The sequence below is a fragment of the Cinclus cinclus genome, chromosome 3 (genome assembly GCF_963662255.1).
Source record: "Cinclus cinclus chromosome 3, bCinCin1.1, whole genome shotgun sequence".
In the NCBI taxonomy this organism is placed as follows: domain Eukaryota; kingdom Metazoa; phylum Chordata; class Aves; order Passeriformes; family Cinclidae; genus Cinclus; species Cinclus cinclus.
Genome location: NC_085048.1, coordinates 86909424 through 86928592, shown reverse-complemented (window position 1 = coordinate 86928592; position 19169 = coordinate 86909424). Strand labels below are relative to the sequence as shown.

The 19169-nt window shown below is 37.4% G+C and overlaps 1 protein-coding gene across 1 annotated transcript in view; it reads right to left on the bottom strand.

The window, feature by feature from the left end:
• Nucleotides 1–19169, bottom strand: part of LRPPRC (leucine rich pentatricopeptide repeat containing) — a 158397-nt gene that overhangs the window by 86476 nt on the left and 52752 nt on the right. Inside the window, exon 3 of the mRNA XM_062489024.1 lies at nucleotides 842–992. Coding sequence (XP_062345008.1) covers nucleotides 842–992 — 151 coding nt within the window. The remainder of the gene's footprint in view (nucleotides 1–841; nucleotides 993–19169) is intronic.

The following is a 19169-nucleotide window of genomic DNA, read 5'->3' as shown; positions in this document are numbered from 1 at the left end:
TGCCTGAGCTTGCGTATGTTTACTAAGGTGCCACCTGAATTGATGCTTCGTTTTAGCATCCAAGTTAACCTGGTTGCTATGACATAAAACATTAACTAAGGTACTTAGAAATTAAATGTGTATTTTCATTCAAAAAACCATATCATTATTTTTGCTTTAAATTGCAAATAATTACTCTAAGGGCAGATGGACTACGACCAGCCATTTCCAATTATACTTTACATGGAAAGACTTGTCTCATAATCAAGATGCCAAAGGCTCCATTTTTAAAAGTTATGTACACTCATTTTTGTTATTTATCGAAGTCCTGGATGTTCAACCGTGCTCACTGAGGAATGAGTTGCAGCTAGTAACACAATATTTGCAATGTTACTGCTCATCGTGGCTTCTGCTGTATCAGTGTTAACAGCGTTCATGGAATACAGAGTTCAGTCTTGAGAGGAAATGAGTGGAATGTCTTTACATATAATTTGGGTGAAGGGGTGTGTGTTAATGCCTTTTAAATGGTTCTTAATATCTCTACTAACTTTGGACAGCAGGCTTGTTGCAGAGCCCAGACAGCTCAGCTCCTGAAACAAACAATGGTCTGCACAAGCCTGAACCTCTGAATTTTAGGGTAAAACAGTATGTTCAAGGGGAGAATATGTGCTAGGCAGTTCAGGAAGGCTGTACCTTCCTGGTACCTCAGCCAGTGGGGAAAGGAAGAGGGAGTTTAGGATGAAAGGAGAGTGCACCATCTGAAACACAGAGAGAAAACCCCACAGGCATGTGCCCCAGTGGGCACTCTGCCTTGATTCGAATGAAGTTGAGGGACTCCTCTGTCTCGTCCCTGGGCATAAACCTCTGGCGTTTGTGGATTTTCCTGACCACTGGGGCTCGTCTGCAGTCCTTCCACCATCTGTGCCTGGTACATGGCACGAGGAGCTGGAGGCACACCTCACCCACTTTGGGTGACCAGCTCCCTTCAGCGCTGGCTGGCACCAGGCGATGCCCTGAGAGAAAGAAACAAAAGGAAAAACCCTAAACCGCAACAGACTGGTAAAAGAAAAATAAAAACAAGATGACATTGGTTAGTGTAATACTAAGTTATTGTTACTGAGACTTCACTGCTGCTGAATCAGCAAAGAACATTTTAATAAGTGTTTTAGAAGGACACCACTGGGACAGATACTGACCAAGAATTCCTGCAAAGGATGAAGAAAAAGCAAAAGTCTTTGTTTGATTATCTAGTTGGTGGTTAAATGGATCTGAAACAAAAGGCTGATCAGAGAAGTTCTGTCTTTACACTGCTGAAGTCATAGACATGATTCTTCTTCACAGGTAAGGACAACTACTTGGTTGATGTGGAAAGGAAAAGAGGTCCTGGGAAATTAATTCAAAATGTGATTTAGCTGAAACAGTAGACTTAGGAAATTATATTTCCTGAAGTTTTCTGAATGAGAGAGTCTGGATCACATTTGTCAAGATCTGAAAATGAGAAAAACTTTAATCAGTAAATTGAGGCATGATGTTTATGGATTCTAGGTGAGAGTTTTAGCTCTTTGGATGAAGAAGATGAGTTGTCTATTCAGTGTGTTATTTGTGGAGAAAAAATATTCGCCTTTTTATGCAAAAATTTAGAGGAAGCACTGTGTCACTAATAGTTGTTGCAAAGTTTTTTCCCTGCAGACACATACCATAAAACCACATACTCTAGAAGTCTTGGCCTGATTCACTCTGATCAAGGAATTTATTCCCATCATTAAGATAATTACCCCTGTGAATAATAATTGAACAGTGCCAGGTTATGTTCCTGGGCTCCGGAGCTGTCTCTGGTATTGAATTCCTATTCTTTACAATAGTTTCAGCCTATGCCAGACAATTGCCTGGCATAGTTTGAGGAATTAGCTTCAATCAGCTTGGGACTGTTTCCAGTAGGTGGTTTGGAGATGGCCATGCTATGCTGGAGAACGGGAGCATTTCAAAGCAAGGATTGTGGCCAAATTCTTCCAGTCATCTGCATACTACCTCTGCTGGAACTCATAAACTCTTTTAAGGTTTCTGCTAATTCCATTGAGAACTTAACATATACACTTATTATTAACTTTTCAAATTTAGTTGAGATGTGTCATAGAAATTTCCAAAACAAGAGTAATAATGACATGGGTAATTAGAGTTTTCCTCATTCACTGTCCTGTCCTACAAATAAAATTCTGTATGTACAAAACATCGAAAAAACTAGCTTATACCACAGTTGCCTTTGGAAACTTGGAAAATGCAAAGTTAAAATTATGCTATAAATGCATCCCCAGAATCTCAGTGTAAACCTTTTGGAGTGAATGATCCAAGTCATGTCAAAGTGAAGGAAACATAAGAGGATATGCAGAAGAGAATCAGTGTTGGCCTAGGACTGCCTGTAGGCAGTTTGGATGTGCTGTTGGCTGTCAGAGGGTAGATGGCAGTGGGGGCTGTGGCTGTTTGACTTCTCTCATATAGGAGGTTTTGGAGAGGTTGACCATTGAAAAAGTCAGACATAGGCTGTGCAGTGGGGTGTGGGTAAATTTCTAGGCTCCTTTGGGGGTCTCTGATGTGTCCTGTACTGGTACTTGAACTGTCTGGTGGGGCCATCAGATCCCCCTCTGAAAAGGTGGGGCTCCTCTCTAGATGTTTCAAGGCAGGAAGTTTTAAGGTGAGGACAAAGCATCCTGTGGTGTGTAAGGAAGATGTCGTTCTCCTAGCCTCTCGATACTTTTGTTTTTTTATATCCCACTCCCTAGATTCAAATGGCCTCACTTAGAGGCAGCTCTGTGCAAATGCCACCAGTGCAATACAACATCCATTCCCCACCAAGATCTTAAGTCAAGGTGAGGCATGATCCATTTACACAATAGGGAGAGGGAGCACAGTGGAACACAGTTCCCAGTGCTCGTTTTGTGGCTGCGTTCCTCAAGAGAAGTGGATTATCAGGAAGGTTTGCCATGGAGAGGATAATTTGCAGCCTTTACCTGAGACTCTGGGGGAAGGTAGGCCGTGGGATTGAGAAGATGGTGAGAAACTTACCTATATGTAATGTTAGTATCAGTGTTGGTTATATTTTTGATGGCTGAGTAAGGTTAAATTTCAGACAATGTGTTATTTGAGAGGTTCTGGTATGAGGAATATGCATCATTAATATTTCTTGTGGGAACATGACCTTTCCCTATGGCTCGTTCACTAAACCTGACTGAAAATGTTGGCTTAAGCCTCTTGCCTAATCTCAGGCATGCACCTCTGGAAGAGGTGACCCTCAAGCCAGCTCAGAGATCAAAGGATAATGATGAATGCGGTTCTCTGTGATATTTGTTATAATTATATATAGATTTAGATAGCTCTGTATTTAGATAATATACGGATACTCTTGTGACAGAAAAGAAAATCTAAGTGAAAATCATGCTTGCTGAGTTTTTGTATACTTCTAATATCTCATTTCCATTTTGTTCTAGGACAAAGTGGGAGCAGCTTAAAGTATTCACACACTTGTTACTTCAAACACATTTTTTTCAGTTGAAGTCCTAATAGTTCTCAGATCTATTTGGAAATGCATATTCCTGCTTCATTTGCAAAAAAGAAAAAAATAAAAGCATAAACTGAGAATGTCTGATGAATTTAGAGAAAAAAAATGTTAAAGTAGTAGGGGTTTTGAAACAAATTTAGGGTTTTTTAGAGTTACTTAATGCTGGCAGTAATGTGATTTCCTTGTTTGGGACATTTTCCAGGTTGCCAAATTCCCTCCAGCTTTTATTACTTAAGTGTCTTTCAGGTCTTGTAATGTAGCCAGTGTTACATATATCAAAGCAGGTGTTCTATGAAAAATCTCTAGTTGCAAATAAGATTGAAAACACCAAGAGTTTTGCACTAGTCAGGTTTTATTTTGAGAGGGTAAAAATGAAGTGAGATATTCAAGAGCTACAGAAGTGAGGTAGAGATGGTAAAAGCATACGTGTTCAAAAGAAAAGTGAGGAAATGTGACACAGAATAGTTTGACACAAGCAAAGGAGAAATCTGAGATGGGAGTAACTGAGTAATTGATAAGGTTGCTCAATGGAAAAGCATGTTGGTTTTGGCTGAGGCAGAGTTAATTTTCACTTATATGGGACTGGGTTTTGGACTTGTGCAGGGAACAGTGCTAGTAATGCAGGGATGCATTCAGCATTGATGAGCAGCACTTACAGCCAAGGCAGGGAGGTTGGGGTTGCACAGTGGGTTGAACCCCACTGACCAAAGGGACATCCCACACCATATGGCATCATGACCAGCACTAAAACCAGGGGCAAGGTTGGCTGCAGGACCACTGGCTAGTTGGATGGTGGTGAGCAATGGCTTTAATTTGCATCACTTGCCTTTCTCGGGTTTTATTTCTCTGTGTTACTTTTCATCACAATGAAACCCCATGAGTGTTCTCAGCCCATGAGTTTGCTCACATTTACCCTGCCAATTCTCTGCCCCCATCCTGCTGAGGGTAAAGCAAGCAGCTGAATGTATGGTGCTTAATTGGCAGCTGGGACTAGACCATGAGAAAAAGGGATTGCTGTCCATATGCAGAAACAAGATGAAAGTAAACACAGCTCACTTTCAGGAAGATAGTGAGAATATATATATATATATATATATATATATATATATATATATATATATATATATATATATATATATATATATATATATATATATATATATATATAATTTTTAATTTTCTTTTTCTTTTAAGTTTACACTGTGCTGCTCTGATGCTTTTGGGGCCTGTTTATCTTTCAAGTGTCAGTTGTTCCCACTCTTCCCCCAGAGTAAGTTCCCCTATCCCTGCTGTAAATTTGCTTAAGGTTAAGCCAGTCTCAGATTTTATGGAGATCTGACTGCACAGCTTTGATGGTGTTGGCATATTGGTTTGGCCTATTGGTTTCCTGTGTTCAGGGTCTGGCAGTGTGATAAAATCAAAACAAGGAACTGAAACAGTAGCTAGCAGTAGCAATTAAAAATCAAACAGCCATATTTTAGGATTTGTAGAATCGTATCCAAGTGTCTTGATGAAATAAGTGTCTAGTTGCAAGAAGGCAAACCTGAGAAGTGGAGAAAGATGTATAACAGACAATTTGAATAGAAAATTGCTTCTTCAGAGTTCTGTTGTTTTCAATATAAAGAATGCTTGGTTTTCATGTAAAACAATTCCTTTCCAATGGACAATGATGACGTAATCCCTAACTAAATGCTAAATTTATGTCTTATTGCATGTATCTGTTAGTTAAAATGTTTCTGCAGGCAGAAGTATTCTTTTGCTCTTGTTTGATCCAACTCAAAGTCTTTGATAAGCTCTTTTAGAGCTGTACTGCACTGTAAAATAATTATTTCCACTGAAAATGCAAAAGAATTTATCTCCCTTGACTCCTCAGCTATGTTAGTTTTGCAAGGTTAGTAGAAATTTTAATAAGTAGTAGTGCCTTTATTTTTGTAACCAAGTCAGCAGATCTTATCCTGACTATCTACAGGGAGTAGATCTGATGAGTAAGAAGGTGCTTTTTTTATATAGTTACTTTTCAGAGGATTACAATATGAAAATGGTTGTGACATAACTGGGTCACATCTGAAATTTTTCTATAAGCTGCATAAAATGAGAAGTTGAGGTAGCTGGTTTTGTCAGAAGGTATATTCTTTGAGCTGTAGTGAATCATACAGCTCAGAGATTTGCATATTGTACTGTTACTGAAAACTGAAAAAAACCCAGTCCTAAATCGGTAACCAATTACAAGCCCTTCAGTATCTTAAATCTTCTGCATTTAAATAATATCAAAGTAAGAATCTATGTACATATATAAACACATATATATTAAGACATATAAGTGTCACACACTGTATTTCTCCTGTCATTGCCTTTGTTTTACATGTTTAACTGGGGGCATACTGTTCTACAAAGCATACCATGTCCCAGGGTTTGGCTGCTATGAGTATTGGAGAAGAAATAGTTGGAGAAAACAGTAAAACAAGTTTCAGGAATAGTAAAACTGAATTTCAGCTGCCTGTAGCTCCAGTATGTAATAAAACATTTTCATATTTTGATTCATAGTTTAACTTTTCATTGAAAACAGAAGTGGAATGACTTGGAGACCATACAGATTACTAGCTGGACTGGGAAATTATAATAAAAGATTATTAAGCTTTCATGTTTTACTCTAATAAGAATTCTAATTCTGGTTTTATATTACTGGGCACACTGGCCAAGTCTCTGTCAAATCTCCTCCTATCCCAAATAATGAAAAAAATTAATAATTCTGGATATAAGACAGATGAAGTAAAAGAGCATCTAAACTCTAGATATCTGCTTTAGTTTGAAGTATTTGAGATTTTCTCGAAAATGTTCTGATTTATCTTAATAGTTACTGGCTATAGTTTAGGAGTGGGGCAGTTAATCATGCAGGATGTAGAAGGGCTGATCCAAAGGCCACTTATACTCTGCAAAAACTGATCCACTAACACTAAAATAAATGTTAATTGTATGTGTCTCACACGTCTGCCTCACTGGCACACACACCAGGGGCAGATACAGCATGCTGCTTATTTGTATGGCTCGTTTACCTGAGTAACAATTTAGTTTCATTTAAGTCCTTCAAATAGGAAGTGGCTGTCTAAAATGGCACTTGGATTGTTCTCTTTATGAACAATAATCAGATTAGCTTTCATTGTGTTGAAAACTTCCATTTATGTATATTTCTTTTCCCTAGTGTTGTGTGTTGACAATCCTGAATGAACAAGAAGACAGAAATACCCAGAGAGATGTAAACAAGCATTTTGAAGGGCAGAGATCAAGAATCTCTTAAAACAGATCAGCCACTGCTGGAAGGAGTTTTTAATTTTTTTTTGGCAGCTGATCTACTTTGAGAGATTTTTTTTATTCTTTCTAATTTTTCCATCATCCCTGTTGGACATTTCTGCCCTGCTGGTTAAGTCAAATGCCAAATCAAATTTTTTTGTGGCTGAGCTCTGAGGAGTAATATTTCCAATTATGAAGATAGGGTAGAAAAAATTATTTTTTATCTTTTGTCAGTGCAAATACTGATGGTCTTATAAAACAAAACTTTTAACTCAAGTTTTAGTTACTTGTTTAGAAAATTTATTTTGTTTCCCTGGCTTTTTTTTTTTTTTGGTAATGTTTCCTTCTGAACTCTAGAATTTTAAAAAATTAAAATCCAAACAGATATACTTACCATAAACAGTATTCAGTGGTGGTCTTTTCCATGTTGCTTTAGACCCTTGAATGAGTTTCATACTTTTTTCATTTTGTATCATAAAACCAAAATATGGTGGGTTTTTTTTTCCCTCAGTGAGTGTGCATTTGTAGTGAAACATCTTTCTAGCCAGGCCTGTGTATACACCCAGTGATCTGGGGACAAAATTCCAGCTCAATTGAAATAAAATTTCAATTAATAAAAGTCAAATTCAAGGGTGAATTTCAAATTTGCTTAACAAACAGCTTAAATTCCTTTGTGCTTTGTGAGTACTTTATATTTTTCTAACTAATTAGATTTTATACTACTCAAACATTTATCATTACATACTGCAAACTCTATCAAACTTTTTCTTTTCTATAAAACGCAGGATGACTGGAATGGGTATCACTCAACTGGAGAGAGTAACCTGTTTCAGCAACATGGGTTGTGTTGCTAATATTTTCCCAATGCTGCAATGTGTGAAGGCTGGAAAGTTCAAAAATTTCCCTTGGGGCAAACACTGTCTGGATAAATTAAGATAAAATAACAGTTGAATCTATTGGGCTATCCAAGGTGCAGCACAAATCATCTCTGGAAAGGAAGAAGAAATTATTGACATTTTAAACATATCTCCTGTGAAAAAAATCAGTTTTAGTTTTCTCTGATTTGTCTAATTAATTATTTTAAATATATGACCTTGTGGCATAAAGATATTTGTGTATTTCTGTAAACTCATGTTTTAAAGGCATTAATCAAAAGCATGCAAAAGAGATGGTGTTTTTAGCAGTGCAGAAAGATTTTTTTCAAATGTAGATTCACCTGCAAAATCTTCAGCTTATTATTGGAAAATATATGTTTAGATGAAGCCATGAAACACTTTTTGATTATTTTCCTAAATCAATGACTCAGACAAGAATTTCATGCTCCACTAAGTCTGATTTTGTACACTGAATATTGGCTTAAAATGAAATGTAAAGACCAGTTTTGTCCCTGTTCATTTTGTTTCTTGATTGTTGCTGTTCTTTGGAAAGTGTCATTAAAAGCTGCTTATTTTCAGAAGGAATAGCATATTGCACCTTTCACAGTGAGAATTTCTTCCCACATACTAGTCATACTTGAGTTGAATAAATGTTAGCAAGGAAAAAAAAAAAAAAACAGCACACCAAAACCCCACAGTTCTTAAATGGCACAGGTAGGTTTAGAAACTTGCAGGACAAACTGAGATTGAAGGATTCTTCCTTCTCTTCTTCTTTATGCAAAGGAGCTTCTGGCTACATCTGAATGCCTGGAGAGCTGCTCTTCCATCCAGGAGATCAGATGTCTCTCCAACATGTGCTGTGCTAGGCTGGCAGCGTCAGTGAAAATCACCCTATGTTGTCTTGAGTCCTGTTTGAAGCTTAGGCACTTTATAATATTCAGATATTCAGAATTTATTGGGGTCACCATATCTGATACAGTGTCCTATGGTTATGCAGGTACTCTGTTGTCAACATTTGCAAAAAAAAAAAAAAAAGCAAGGAAGAAAGAGATGTTAGGGAGAAATTTTTTAACGTGAAGATAGTGAGGCACTAAAACAGGTTGCCCAGAGATGAGGTGGATGCCCTGTCCTGAGAAGTGTTCAGGGCTGGGTTGGATGGTGCCCTGAGAAACCTAGTCTAAGTGGAAGATGTCCCTATCCACAGCAGGGGGATTGGAAGCAGGTAGTCTTTAAGGTCCCTTCCAACCCAAACCGTTGTCTGAGTCAGTGATGTTTATGTCAGCAGGTTGAAACAGATCATCCCAAGAGATTCTTAACAAATCTGTCTGTACCAAGATGTTGATTTTGAATGAAAATCTGAGAATTCCAGAGAATCAGAAGTGTGATCTACTACTGCTATAGCACATGAGACATGGTTTTTGGGAAATGTTATATAAAACAGCTATTTAGGCACAGAGCCTCAAGAAAGTAACAGGTCAGCAGATAATGGACTTCAACAGAGATTTTACTGCTGAGAATGCCCTTAATGTTAACCAACATGATTTCATAGGAATTAGGTCTTGTCAAATGAGAATGTTACTGTTCTGAAGGACTACAAGTCTGGTTGATACAGGTGACAGCTGTGCTGGCGCACTTTCAGAAAGCGTTTGATTAGTGACACCAATTAAAAAATTATTGCTCTTCAAGAATGGTAAATTCAGAATGGGTTAACTACTAATACACAAATTGTATTTGCTAGGAATGGTTAGCAAAATAAATTGCAATCTAGTGAGGTTATATGGAGATTGTTCTTATCTTAGTATTTTACATGAAACCTAAAAGAAAAGTCACTATTTGAATTAGTGAGAAAAATCATGGAGCAGTGATGGAAATGGTTCGCTTATGCAAAATTATTTGGATCAAGTCAGGTGGTACAGATGAACAATAACCAAGTTATTTCAGCACATGTAAGTTCAGATGTGTTGGAACAAGTGGTCAGTGCTCAAGAAGACTTTATTGGAAAGGGAAGCTCCCTGGAGATGTATCATTACCTGTGTGGGACCTGCCTGTGAATGTCCTTTGTGTGGGTCAGGACAGCACTAGGGAAATACGTAACAGTTTGAAAGAGTTTTGATTTTTCAAGTAAATAAGCTTAACCTGGTCTTTATACCCTGAAAAGTAGTTGCTCTCTTTGAAGCAGTGGATTATGTGTCAAGGTGTGAGGCTGTTGGGTGAGCACGGTCTGATGTCTGTGGGGGAATCAATCTGTCACCAGGAGCTGAGAAACACTCTGAGATAAGTAGCAAGAAGGATATACAAAAATATTTCTTTTAATCTTATTTTGTCTCTGAGTCCTCACCTGTACCATCCTTTTGTGCTGGCAACAAGTGTTCATAGAGTTTCTTGATGAACCACATGGATGTATCAGGATTAGTTTTAACCCAGATCATCTCCCTGGCCCTTTACAACACACAACCATACAAATCATAGAACAGTTTGTGTTGGAAGGAGCCTCAAAAACCATTAAGATCCAGCTCCCCATCCACTAGACCAAATTTTTCAAAGCCCTGCCTGACCACTGCCAAGGATGAGGCATCCGCAGCTTCTCTGGGCAACCTGTTCCAGTGCCTCACCATCCTCACAGTGAAGAATTTTTTTTCCTGATGTCTAATCTAAACCTACTCTTTTCAGTTTAAAGCTATTCCCCCTTGTCCTATCACCACATACTCTTCTCCAAAGTCCTACTCCAGCTGTCTTTAGGAACTAGTAGGCTTTTATAGAGTTTCCCAGGAGCTTTCTTTTCCACAAGCTGAACAACCACAACTCTCTCAGCCCATCTGCATTGGAGAGGTGCTCCAATCCCCTGGTCATCTTTGTGTCTGTCTTCTGTCTGTGCCAGCACAAGGTGATCACAAGGACTGGGCCTGTGCAGAAATGGGAAGCTGAGAAACTGGTGGTACCTGTCTTTTTTTTGGCATTGATGCTATTTTAACCTGTAAGTATCCTTTCAGTTTTTAAAACGTGATGCAATGAATTATTAGGCCTTATTTAAGTGAAAAATTTAGTAGGGTACAACTAAATTGGTTCTAATGCTGCTGTCAGGTTCCAATGCTTTACAGTGCTCTAACTGAAGTCAAGCCCAGTAGCATATTTTCCTGGCTTAGGTAGGGAGTGGAAGTGGAACCTAGGGGAAGGATCCTGATGACAGCTGTTAGCTATCCATACCTGTACTGGATATTTCCTGGATTCCCAGCCTGATCTTCAGTAATTGTCCTACTTAGCTTCTTTCAGCGTTGAATGCAATTCTAGAGGTCAGCTTGATGAAATCAACAAGTTTGAACTTTTATTGTTTTTTATTTGAGCTTTTATTGTAGTTGAAGAATTTTTTGAAATATATAAAAATTAAACTGGAGAGAAAACATGCCTGATACAGACTAAGGTAGGCTGCATAAAGATTTAGTCTATATATATATATATATATATATATATGCAGTGCTCTAAATTTACATTCTCTATTCCCCCCAAAAAAAGCTAAATGTAAAGAGAAATATGTCCAGTCACAGCTCAAAGTTGTGTTTCTAGTTCTCATGGAACTTCAACATAAGGACTTCATCAATAGCATTTTAAGGGTGTGCAAGGATTTATGGATAAGCTTAATAACAATTAGATTAAATTGCTTCACTTGCTCCAATTCAGTACTATTGAATACTTTTTCTGGCCAAGTTGTGTTTGAATCTTTGATAATTTGCTCATTCTTAGCTTAAGTGCACCCAGTTTCATGTAGGGTCATTTACATTTAACTCTTATTATCTGATCTCTCCACCTTCCCAGATTTTTAAATTAAGATTATTTGTACGTGACAAATTTCAATCTCAGACTTTTAGAAAACATTTTTACAAGAGCAAATGGAATCTCAACCACTATAAACCCACTCTTCTAACACTTTTACATCAAAATCTGAATTTGGAAGATGCATAGTAATTAGCTGGAATGCATTGGCACTGTAATAGGAAGCTTGGCAATTCACAAGATAAGTCAAAAGAAGAATAGTGGGTGTCTCTTGGTGGTCTTGGCAAGTTTGTTTCTTACCTTTTTCCCAATATCAGCCTTCAGAGTTTAAATGTTTTCTTTTGGTTTTTAGTTGTGTGTATGTGTTGATTTTATTTCCTCATTTTTAAGAGGAATTTAATTTCTTTTGTCTGAGTTGTGTTTTAGTTTTAATTTCTGCCTGTAAACTTCACAATTTCACATTTATCTTTTTAACAATTCACTTGACAATGCTAGCCATTGGCCTAAATGTGCTTATGGCATATCTTTACTGAGGGGTATGTGAGGAAAGAGATGTGCCTAAAGAATTGTGGGGCGCAGAAGTTTTCTTCTATATCTTTTTGCATTTTCACTTCTTTTGCAACTCTTTTTCCATCAGCTTCAATAAAGCATTCCTTTTCCGATTCATTCTATTGTAAGAATTATTTAAAATGCAATTTGAAAATTAAGAAAAGCCTTTTACTCTAATTCTTCTGGTTTTTTATAAGAATTTTAAAATGAGATGTTTTGTTTAATTTTTGCAGGTAGCAGTAGGTCACCAAGAAAAGAATGTAACATTACTTTGAATTTTTTTTCCTTAAGCGGAAGATTTATTTTCAGTTAGGCAGAGTATAAATTACTTTTTCAGTTATTCAGGTTAAATGCAATCCATATAGCACAAAAATCTTACCCTCTTCTTTGTTTAGCCATCCATGGAATCTGTGAAGAAGAAATTGCATGTGGTTCATATTTCTAGTATAAGCAAAGAACACTTGGAATTCTTTTCTTTTACATCTTGAAGAGTATAAAAAAATATGAAATAAATCTTTTCCCAGTCCATTTAAAGTTTCTTGGGCTTGGGTCATTATTGAATTTCTACTGGAGATGACTTTGGCTTTTGTATTTTTCCTATCCTACAGATACTTTCCCACTCAAGCCAGTTTGGAGGTTTTTTTACTTTTTATTCCAAATAGTTGCTTCTAAGCCTTTTCCTAGCCTTCTCCTTATTGTCAGCATCTGTTTTTCTTCCTTTCAGGTTGCCTTTCCATTTTGTCCAGTAGAGCTCTTTAAACATTAACAGTTTCAGAAAGTTTCCAATCTGCCATTACTAGTAAACTCTTCAAGGAACTCATCTAGAAGTGTCTAAGTAGGACATTGCTACTTCATCAAAAGATTTAAGTATTTTATTCCTAATTATGTGTCAATCTAAGTTGTGAAGCTACTGTTGAAATCCTTGTGTTTGGTGGTCGTTTCCTTAAATGCATTCCAGTGAGAATGGCAAGGGCTGTGAGTGTCAGCAAGATATGCCTTCAGACTGTTTAGGTTTGATTGCATTGCATTATAGGATGCTTCATTACTGGTTTAACCTCTCAGAGGTTTTCAGCTGCTGTTTTATTTAGCTATACCGACTACACTGCCTACAGCAACTCCAGGCAATGATTCCCCCAGTGGCATGCATGAGCTGCCCTGCTCTACTGCAAAAATACATTATGGCTGAATTTGCCCTCAGAGTTTGGAAAGATCTAAAGTCTTTGGAGACTAAAAATGTGGTTTTTTCTTTGTTTTAGCTGGCAGTATGAGCCTCTGGCATTTTAAAGTGCAAGTCATTAGCGTCCACAAGGGTGATGTTAATATGTCTGTGTTTCAATCTCAGGACATTTTCCAGTTGCTTCTGCCACAACAATCTCTGCCATCTCAGTGCTTTTTAAGCCCCTTGTGAATTCAAGTAAGCTTTGCAATGCCAGTAAGAATCACTGTAGGCTTTGGCTGAAACCAGTTGCTGCCTGATTTATTCTTTTTGCAATAGTTGGCAGTGAGGTTGGAAGCCTTTCAGAACTGTTTAACTTGGGGGGAATGAAGAGAAAGAGGAATATTAATGTTTAGAAATATTAAACACAATCAAAAGAAAAGCTAGAGGAATTTGGACATCCTCTTTTTTTTAATTATTTGTATTTTTTAAATTGAAATACTATGATTTAGAATAACAGTAATACTCAGCTGCATATATAAAATCCCAGCAACAGTGATAACAATGGCATCCAGAAATAAAGGCAAACTAAAGATCAATTGAAGTAGTCAAGAGCATAGCCTGAGGGACCAGATGACAGCCCTCATGGATGAGAAGGGTGGAATCTGTCAACAAAGGTAATGCCTTGTGGGAAATGCAATAAGGCAACACAGAGATCAAGGGCTGACCCTTTCACCCAGCGTGTAAGTGCCGAGTGTGGATGTACAGTGTGTTTGGTCAATTGCTGCTCGCTTTCAGTGGGAGGAATGTCAGAAATATTCCCCCTTCCCTTTTAGACTGCTTTACTGTATTCCCTCCAGTTCCCAGCTCAGGCGTAATCCCAGCTCCCACAACTAAGAGGAATGTAATCTAATCAGAGGGATAGGGCAGAAGAAGAAAAGTGGTCTGAATGTGAAGACAACCAAGCGAAGCTAAAAGCATAAATGTTTTGGCAAGCCTTGACATTTTTAGGCATTTCATTTGGTCTTGGGGAAAATGAGGTAGAGTGGTGCCAAGCCAATACAGCCTGGGGTCAGATCTCAAGGTTTCACAGCTCACATGGCCTGTCCCCACCATGTAAACACAGGAAAGGACTGGGGACAAAGAGAATGCAGTTTCTCTCTCAGCTTTCTTCTGATTCTTTATTCATTTCCCTCTTGTTTAATCCAAGTCAGCCAGGTCTTAGTCTCTCATCTGCAAGATTGGAGGGTGTCTCTGGCCCAGGTGGGCTCCTACCCATTCCTGCCACCTGCACAGAGCACAGGTCTCTTAGAGAAGAGTGGGAAGGGACATCTCTGCACGTGTGCCCACCCACACGTGTTTGCCATCTTTTACCCAGCCACGGGAGTGCTTAGTGCGAGAGCTGGAACGGAAGGGATAATCCTGGATCACATTATAATTGCTGCTTCCCAGCGGATTTGGGGCTTTATAGGACAGAATTTCTGGCTCACAAAATGTATGAAGAGTCCCAAGAGAGCTGAGGTTTGGACAAAGCTGATCCAGGTTTTCAGAGATGTAGATAGTGAGATGATGGAGTATCAGTAAAAAATATCTCTTCAGTTCACCAATTTATTTTTGCATTAATTACTTCATTTATTGATAAATATAAGGCTGTTCAGATTTTTCTAAACTCAGATTTCTTGAAAATGCCACAACTCCTTACTCTGATCCTGAGTAACAGGCTTTCCTTTGAGTAATAACTTTTATTGATAATATTAGGAGTGTGTATATTCATTCTGGCCATTTCCTTGGGTTCGTGTGTTATAGTAGCAAGTAGCTCTGGTCCAGATAAGACTTTACTGAAGCTCATGTGTTACTCTGTATGTTGGTAATATTTTATGTTGTATGTTTGTCAAACCTGCTTACACATTGGCCTACAGGGAAATAAAAAATTCAAAATAAATTTCAATTTTTGATGAAATTGTAGGCATTCTGTGAAAAAGTGGAAGTGGCAAGGATAGATGGGGAAAGCATGAAAAAGCAGAACTCAGGTGTTGGCTAATTCACAGAAATTTCTATGTCAACAGCTGAGAAGAGGGATGGACCCTTTTTTGTATGGAAGGGGATTGAGCCTCCCTATAGTAACAGCAGCAGTAAATTTATGGTCACAGAAATAAAAATTCAGAGTTTTGTGACTGAAGTTGAAAAGTTAATAGATTGCAGTGCTTAGCAAAGACTTGGTTAGAATTCTACTTTTGTGTATGGGACCACATCTTGCCTGTTTTTATTTGGTTTGGATATGACAGGAATGAGCTATGCTCATGCTCTGAAAACTTTGTTGAGATGCTCCTTTAAAAGTATGAGTTTGACAGGATTCACGGAGAAGTACCAGAATTTAAAGCTAGTAAGCAATGTCTTGTATTTCTCCTTAACTGAAAGTCGCACATCAGAAGCAAACAGACACTCAGGCAGCTTTGTACATGTTTTACTGACAAGAAGAGGCAAGGATGACTGAGGTCTGTGTTCATGGAACATGTCTGTATGACATAGATTTTCAGTGCATCTAAGTATAAACTGAGTGATCTGATGTATTTTCAATGTAATTTATTATTGGTTATTTACAAAAAATAATTTTACAAATAATGGTCAAGTTTATTTATATTGTTAAAAAATAGCATTCCATTTTATACAAATTCAACATACATTTTTTGAGAATAATTGTCTTGGAGTAATCAGTATTCCTTTTATATAAATTCAACAGAAATTGTCTGAGAATAATAGCTACAACAGGTTCTGTTTTGCATATCTGTCATTCTTCCAGTTGGATGCTCTAAAAGCATCTAACAGTAATAAATTTAGCTTTACAACACCCTGCTGGTGTGAATTAATATTATGAACCTTTTTTAAAATAGGAAAACTGAGGCATAGAGATATTAAAGCAAATGCCTCAAGGGTAGCCACTAACATTACTTAGGGATGCTTCCTTCTGTCTCAGTGAAAGAAAATGACACTACATTGTCAAACAATACATTATCGAATTGGTGGAAGTGTGAGGAAAAAGTTCTGTGATGCCATCATCACTTCTGCACTATTTGTCCTTGGCAAACGAGCAGTAGTCTAGAAGGATGTTCATGACTGTAAAGAAAATCAGATTACCTGGAATGAAAGGGCTCTTGTGAACATCATCAGATCTTTTGCATAATGTAGTGCATTAAATACTGTAACCCTTACAACTTGTAATAATGTGCAATTGTATGTGAATGTGACTTCTAGATGACTTTCTAAAATAAACTATGAACATTTTCTGTTTTGATGATAAATCCATTCCAGATTTTCTAGACGTGCATTTAAAAATATTTATCTTAAATTAGCAGAGAAATATTTCGAAATGTCAGTATCTTTATATCTCCAATGTGGTATTACATTAGAGTTTATAGACTTGATCTTTAGAATTCTGCTTGTGCTCCATGGGACACCCTGCTTTGCAGAAAATAACAAAGGAAAATTACATGTATAAGTTATTAATTAATTACTTCAAACTTGAGAAACTACTCTTTACAAGTATACCATTCTTGTTCATCATGTGCTAATTTCATCATCTAGTAATTAGAGTTGTTTCGTAATTTGCAATATTGTTATATGGCTTATCCTTATTTCAGATGCTTCACAATTTTTCTCTAAGTTAGTTACTTAAATACATTACAGAAGGCTGACATCAAACTGCAAAATGGGACCCTAGCTAATATCAAATGCCCTGTAGATACTTCCAAGTATAACTATCTTGGAAATCCTGACACAGAAAACAGGGTGAACTTACAGTTCATTTTGCAGGACTTAGTGCAGATGTAAGTCAGAATGTTCGACTTGAAACCAAGAATTTACTTCTGAGTTGACCATTACCACAGATATACCGTGTCTCAAGGGATTAACAGAATTAAGTAAATGAGTTAAAGAAAATATAAAGCAGAGGTCTTTGTACAACCAATTCTGATTTATTTGAACTTTTTCTCTATCAGTGTTCTTAAATGCAGCTCTGTGTGAATGTAATTAGTAGCTTTTTGAGGTAGGAAATCTTGCTAGATTAATTAGATCTCTATGGACTATTTTGCTGTTTTCTTATTTGGATCGTGCTGTAATGCTATTGGGACTTGCAGAACGGGCTTTACTCACAAAACAGTGATATCAGTGATATCCTGCTTCAGAACTTCAAGATGTGGAATAACAGCTAACTCATATTGCTTCACAGAGAGACTGCCTCAGTTTCTGGAAAACCAGAATTTTCACCCTTGTTCCTCTCATTGCAGAGCATAAAAAAATTATTGTTTTTTCATACTTAACCAGAAGATTCCTTGTGGGTTTTTTCCCCTTACTTTCCTAAGTAAGCTTCTGGTGAGTATCCTCCATTCTGGCTGGACAGGACTCATTTCCACTGGGTTGTTGGTCTAAAAAGAGGAAGGAATTAAAAGCTGAGCAGCAGAGTTTGAGCCCTGTTGTAAGGCCTAACCATACTGCCTGGTGATTCTATGGAAATCATTAAGGTCCTGTGAAAACCAGACACTTTTGTGTACCAGAGATGTAGAATTACACTATTTATAACTTGAATATGAATTTGTTGCTCATAGTTGTCAATGTTACCTACACTGGAAGTCTGCTTGGATCTTTACTTAATTGCTGAAGAACAAGGTAGCTGAGGATCCCTCTTTCAATTATTTTTTTATTTAATGCCATTAACATCACTGGTTGTAAAGTTCTGCAGGCCCTTGAAAATTCTCCCCATGGTCCATTAGCACAAGGCTATTAATATATTTACTTGTATAGCACTTTGAGCTGAGGACATTTCTCAGACACTGGCCTAAATTGTACCTTTGAGCATACCAGCGATAAAAACAGAGTTAGAGAGCTCCATGCAGCCCATGATCACATAAGCAGAGGACTTCCTTTACACCAAGCATGACCATACATACCACATCATATAACCCTTTTCCTGACCTTGTCAAAAATCATTGTCTGAAGAGCAAACTTTTTGCTTTCGCTGCTTGGATGAGTAGCTGCTTTCCAGAAGCTCCACAGTAGCTCCTTGGCCTCCTTAGTATATAGTTATGATAGGATAGGATGACACCTGATAGGATGTCATGGTGAGTAAATGGAAATTATTATCTTTTATATTTCTTAAAAGAAAATTTTATCTGCAATCACCCACAACACATCACTCTCTTCTCATATTATCCCATCAGAGACCATCTTCTTGCAGAACTGTTCTGGTTTGGGGAATTCTTTCCTGAACTAAGTGACGTGAAAGCTTCTTAGTCACATATCACCTGAAGGGTCTTTCCAGCTGTGTTGTACATTGACATTAGTAGATTTTCAACAGGAAAGTCTCATCTGGTATGGGTTTGGTATCATTTGCCTTTCTCATGCTGTCAGCAGATTGCCATCTGCAGCTCCTTCTGTCATCACTCATTACTCTAGATTCTTACTCCTAACCCAGCTGATTGATTCCCACCTCGCAACATAGATTTTGTTATTAGTCTCCAAATGCACCATGTTGTGTTGTATGATAAAACATTTCTTCACAATAATAATTTCTTTTATTATTCCAGCCATCAGGTCTTTCTCTGAGAAACACTCCTCCCTGTGTACTGTTCTACCTCTTAGCTGAGCAGTGTCAGCTCATCCCGTCAGCACACTAGCATTTTTCTGTAAAGGTCACAGAGCTCTTGAAAAATTTTGTTCTACAACTATCCTGGAATATACCCACTAATAAATCTCTCAAACTTGAAATGCTTATTTTTAACATTATTTGCTGTTATATCCTCTTAGATCAGTTCCTTACATACCAGATTTTCCTTTATTAATTTAATCTTCAATATTCACAGGTAGTAATTTGTCAAATTTTTCACTGGAAAGCTGGCAGACATTTTACTCATTTTTTAAAACTGAGAAGCATTATTTATGTGAGGAAAAGAACAGTCTTGGACAAATGTGAATTAATCATGATTTTTTTTCCCTGCTATTTTCCATT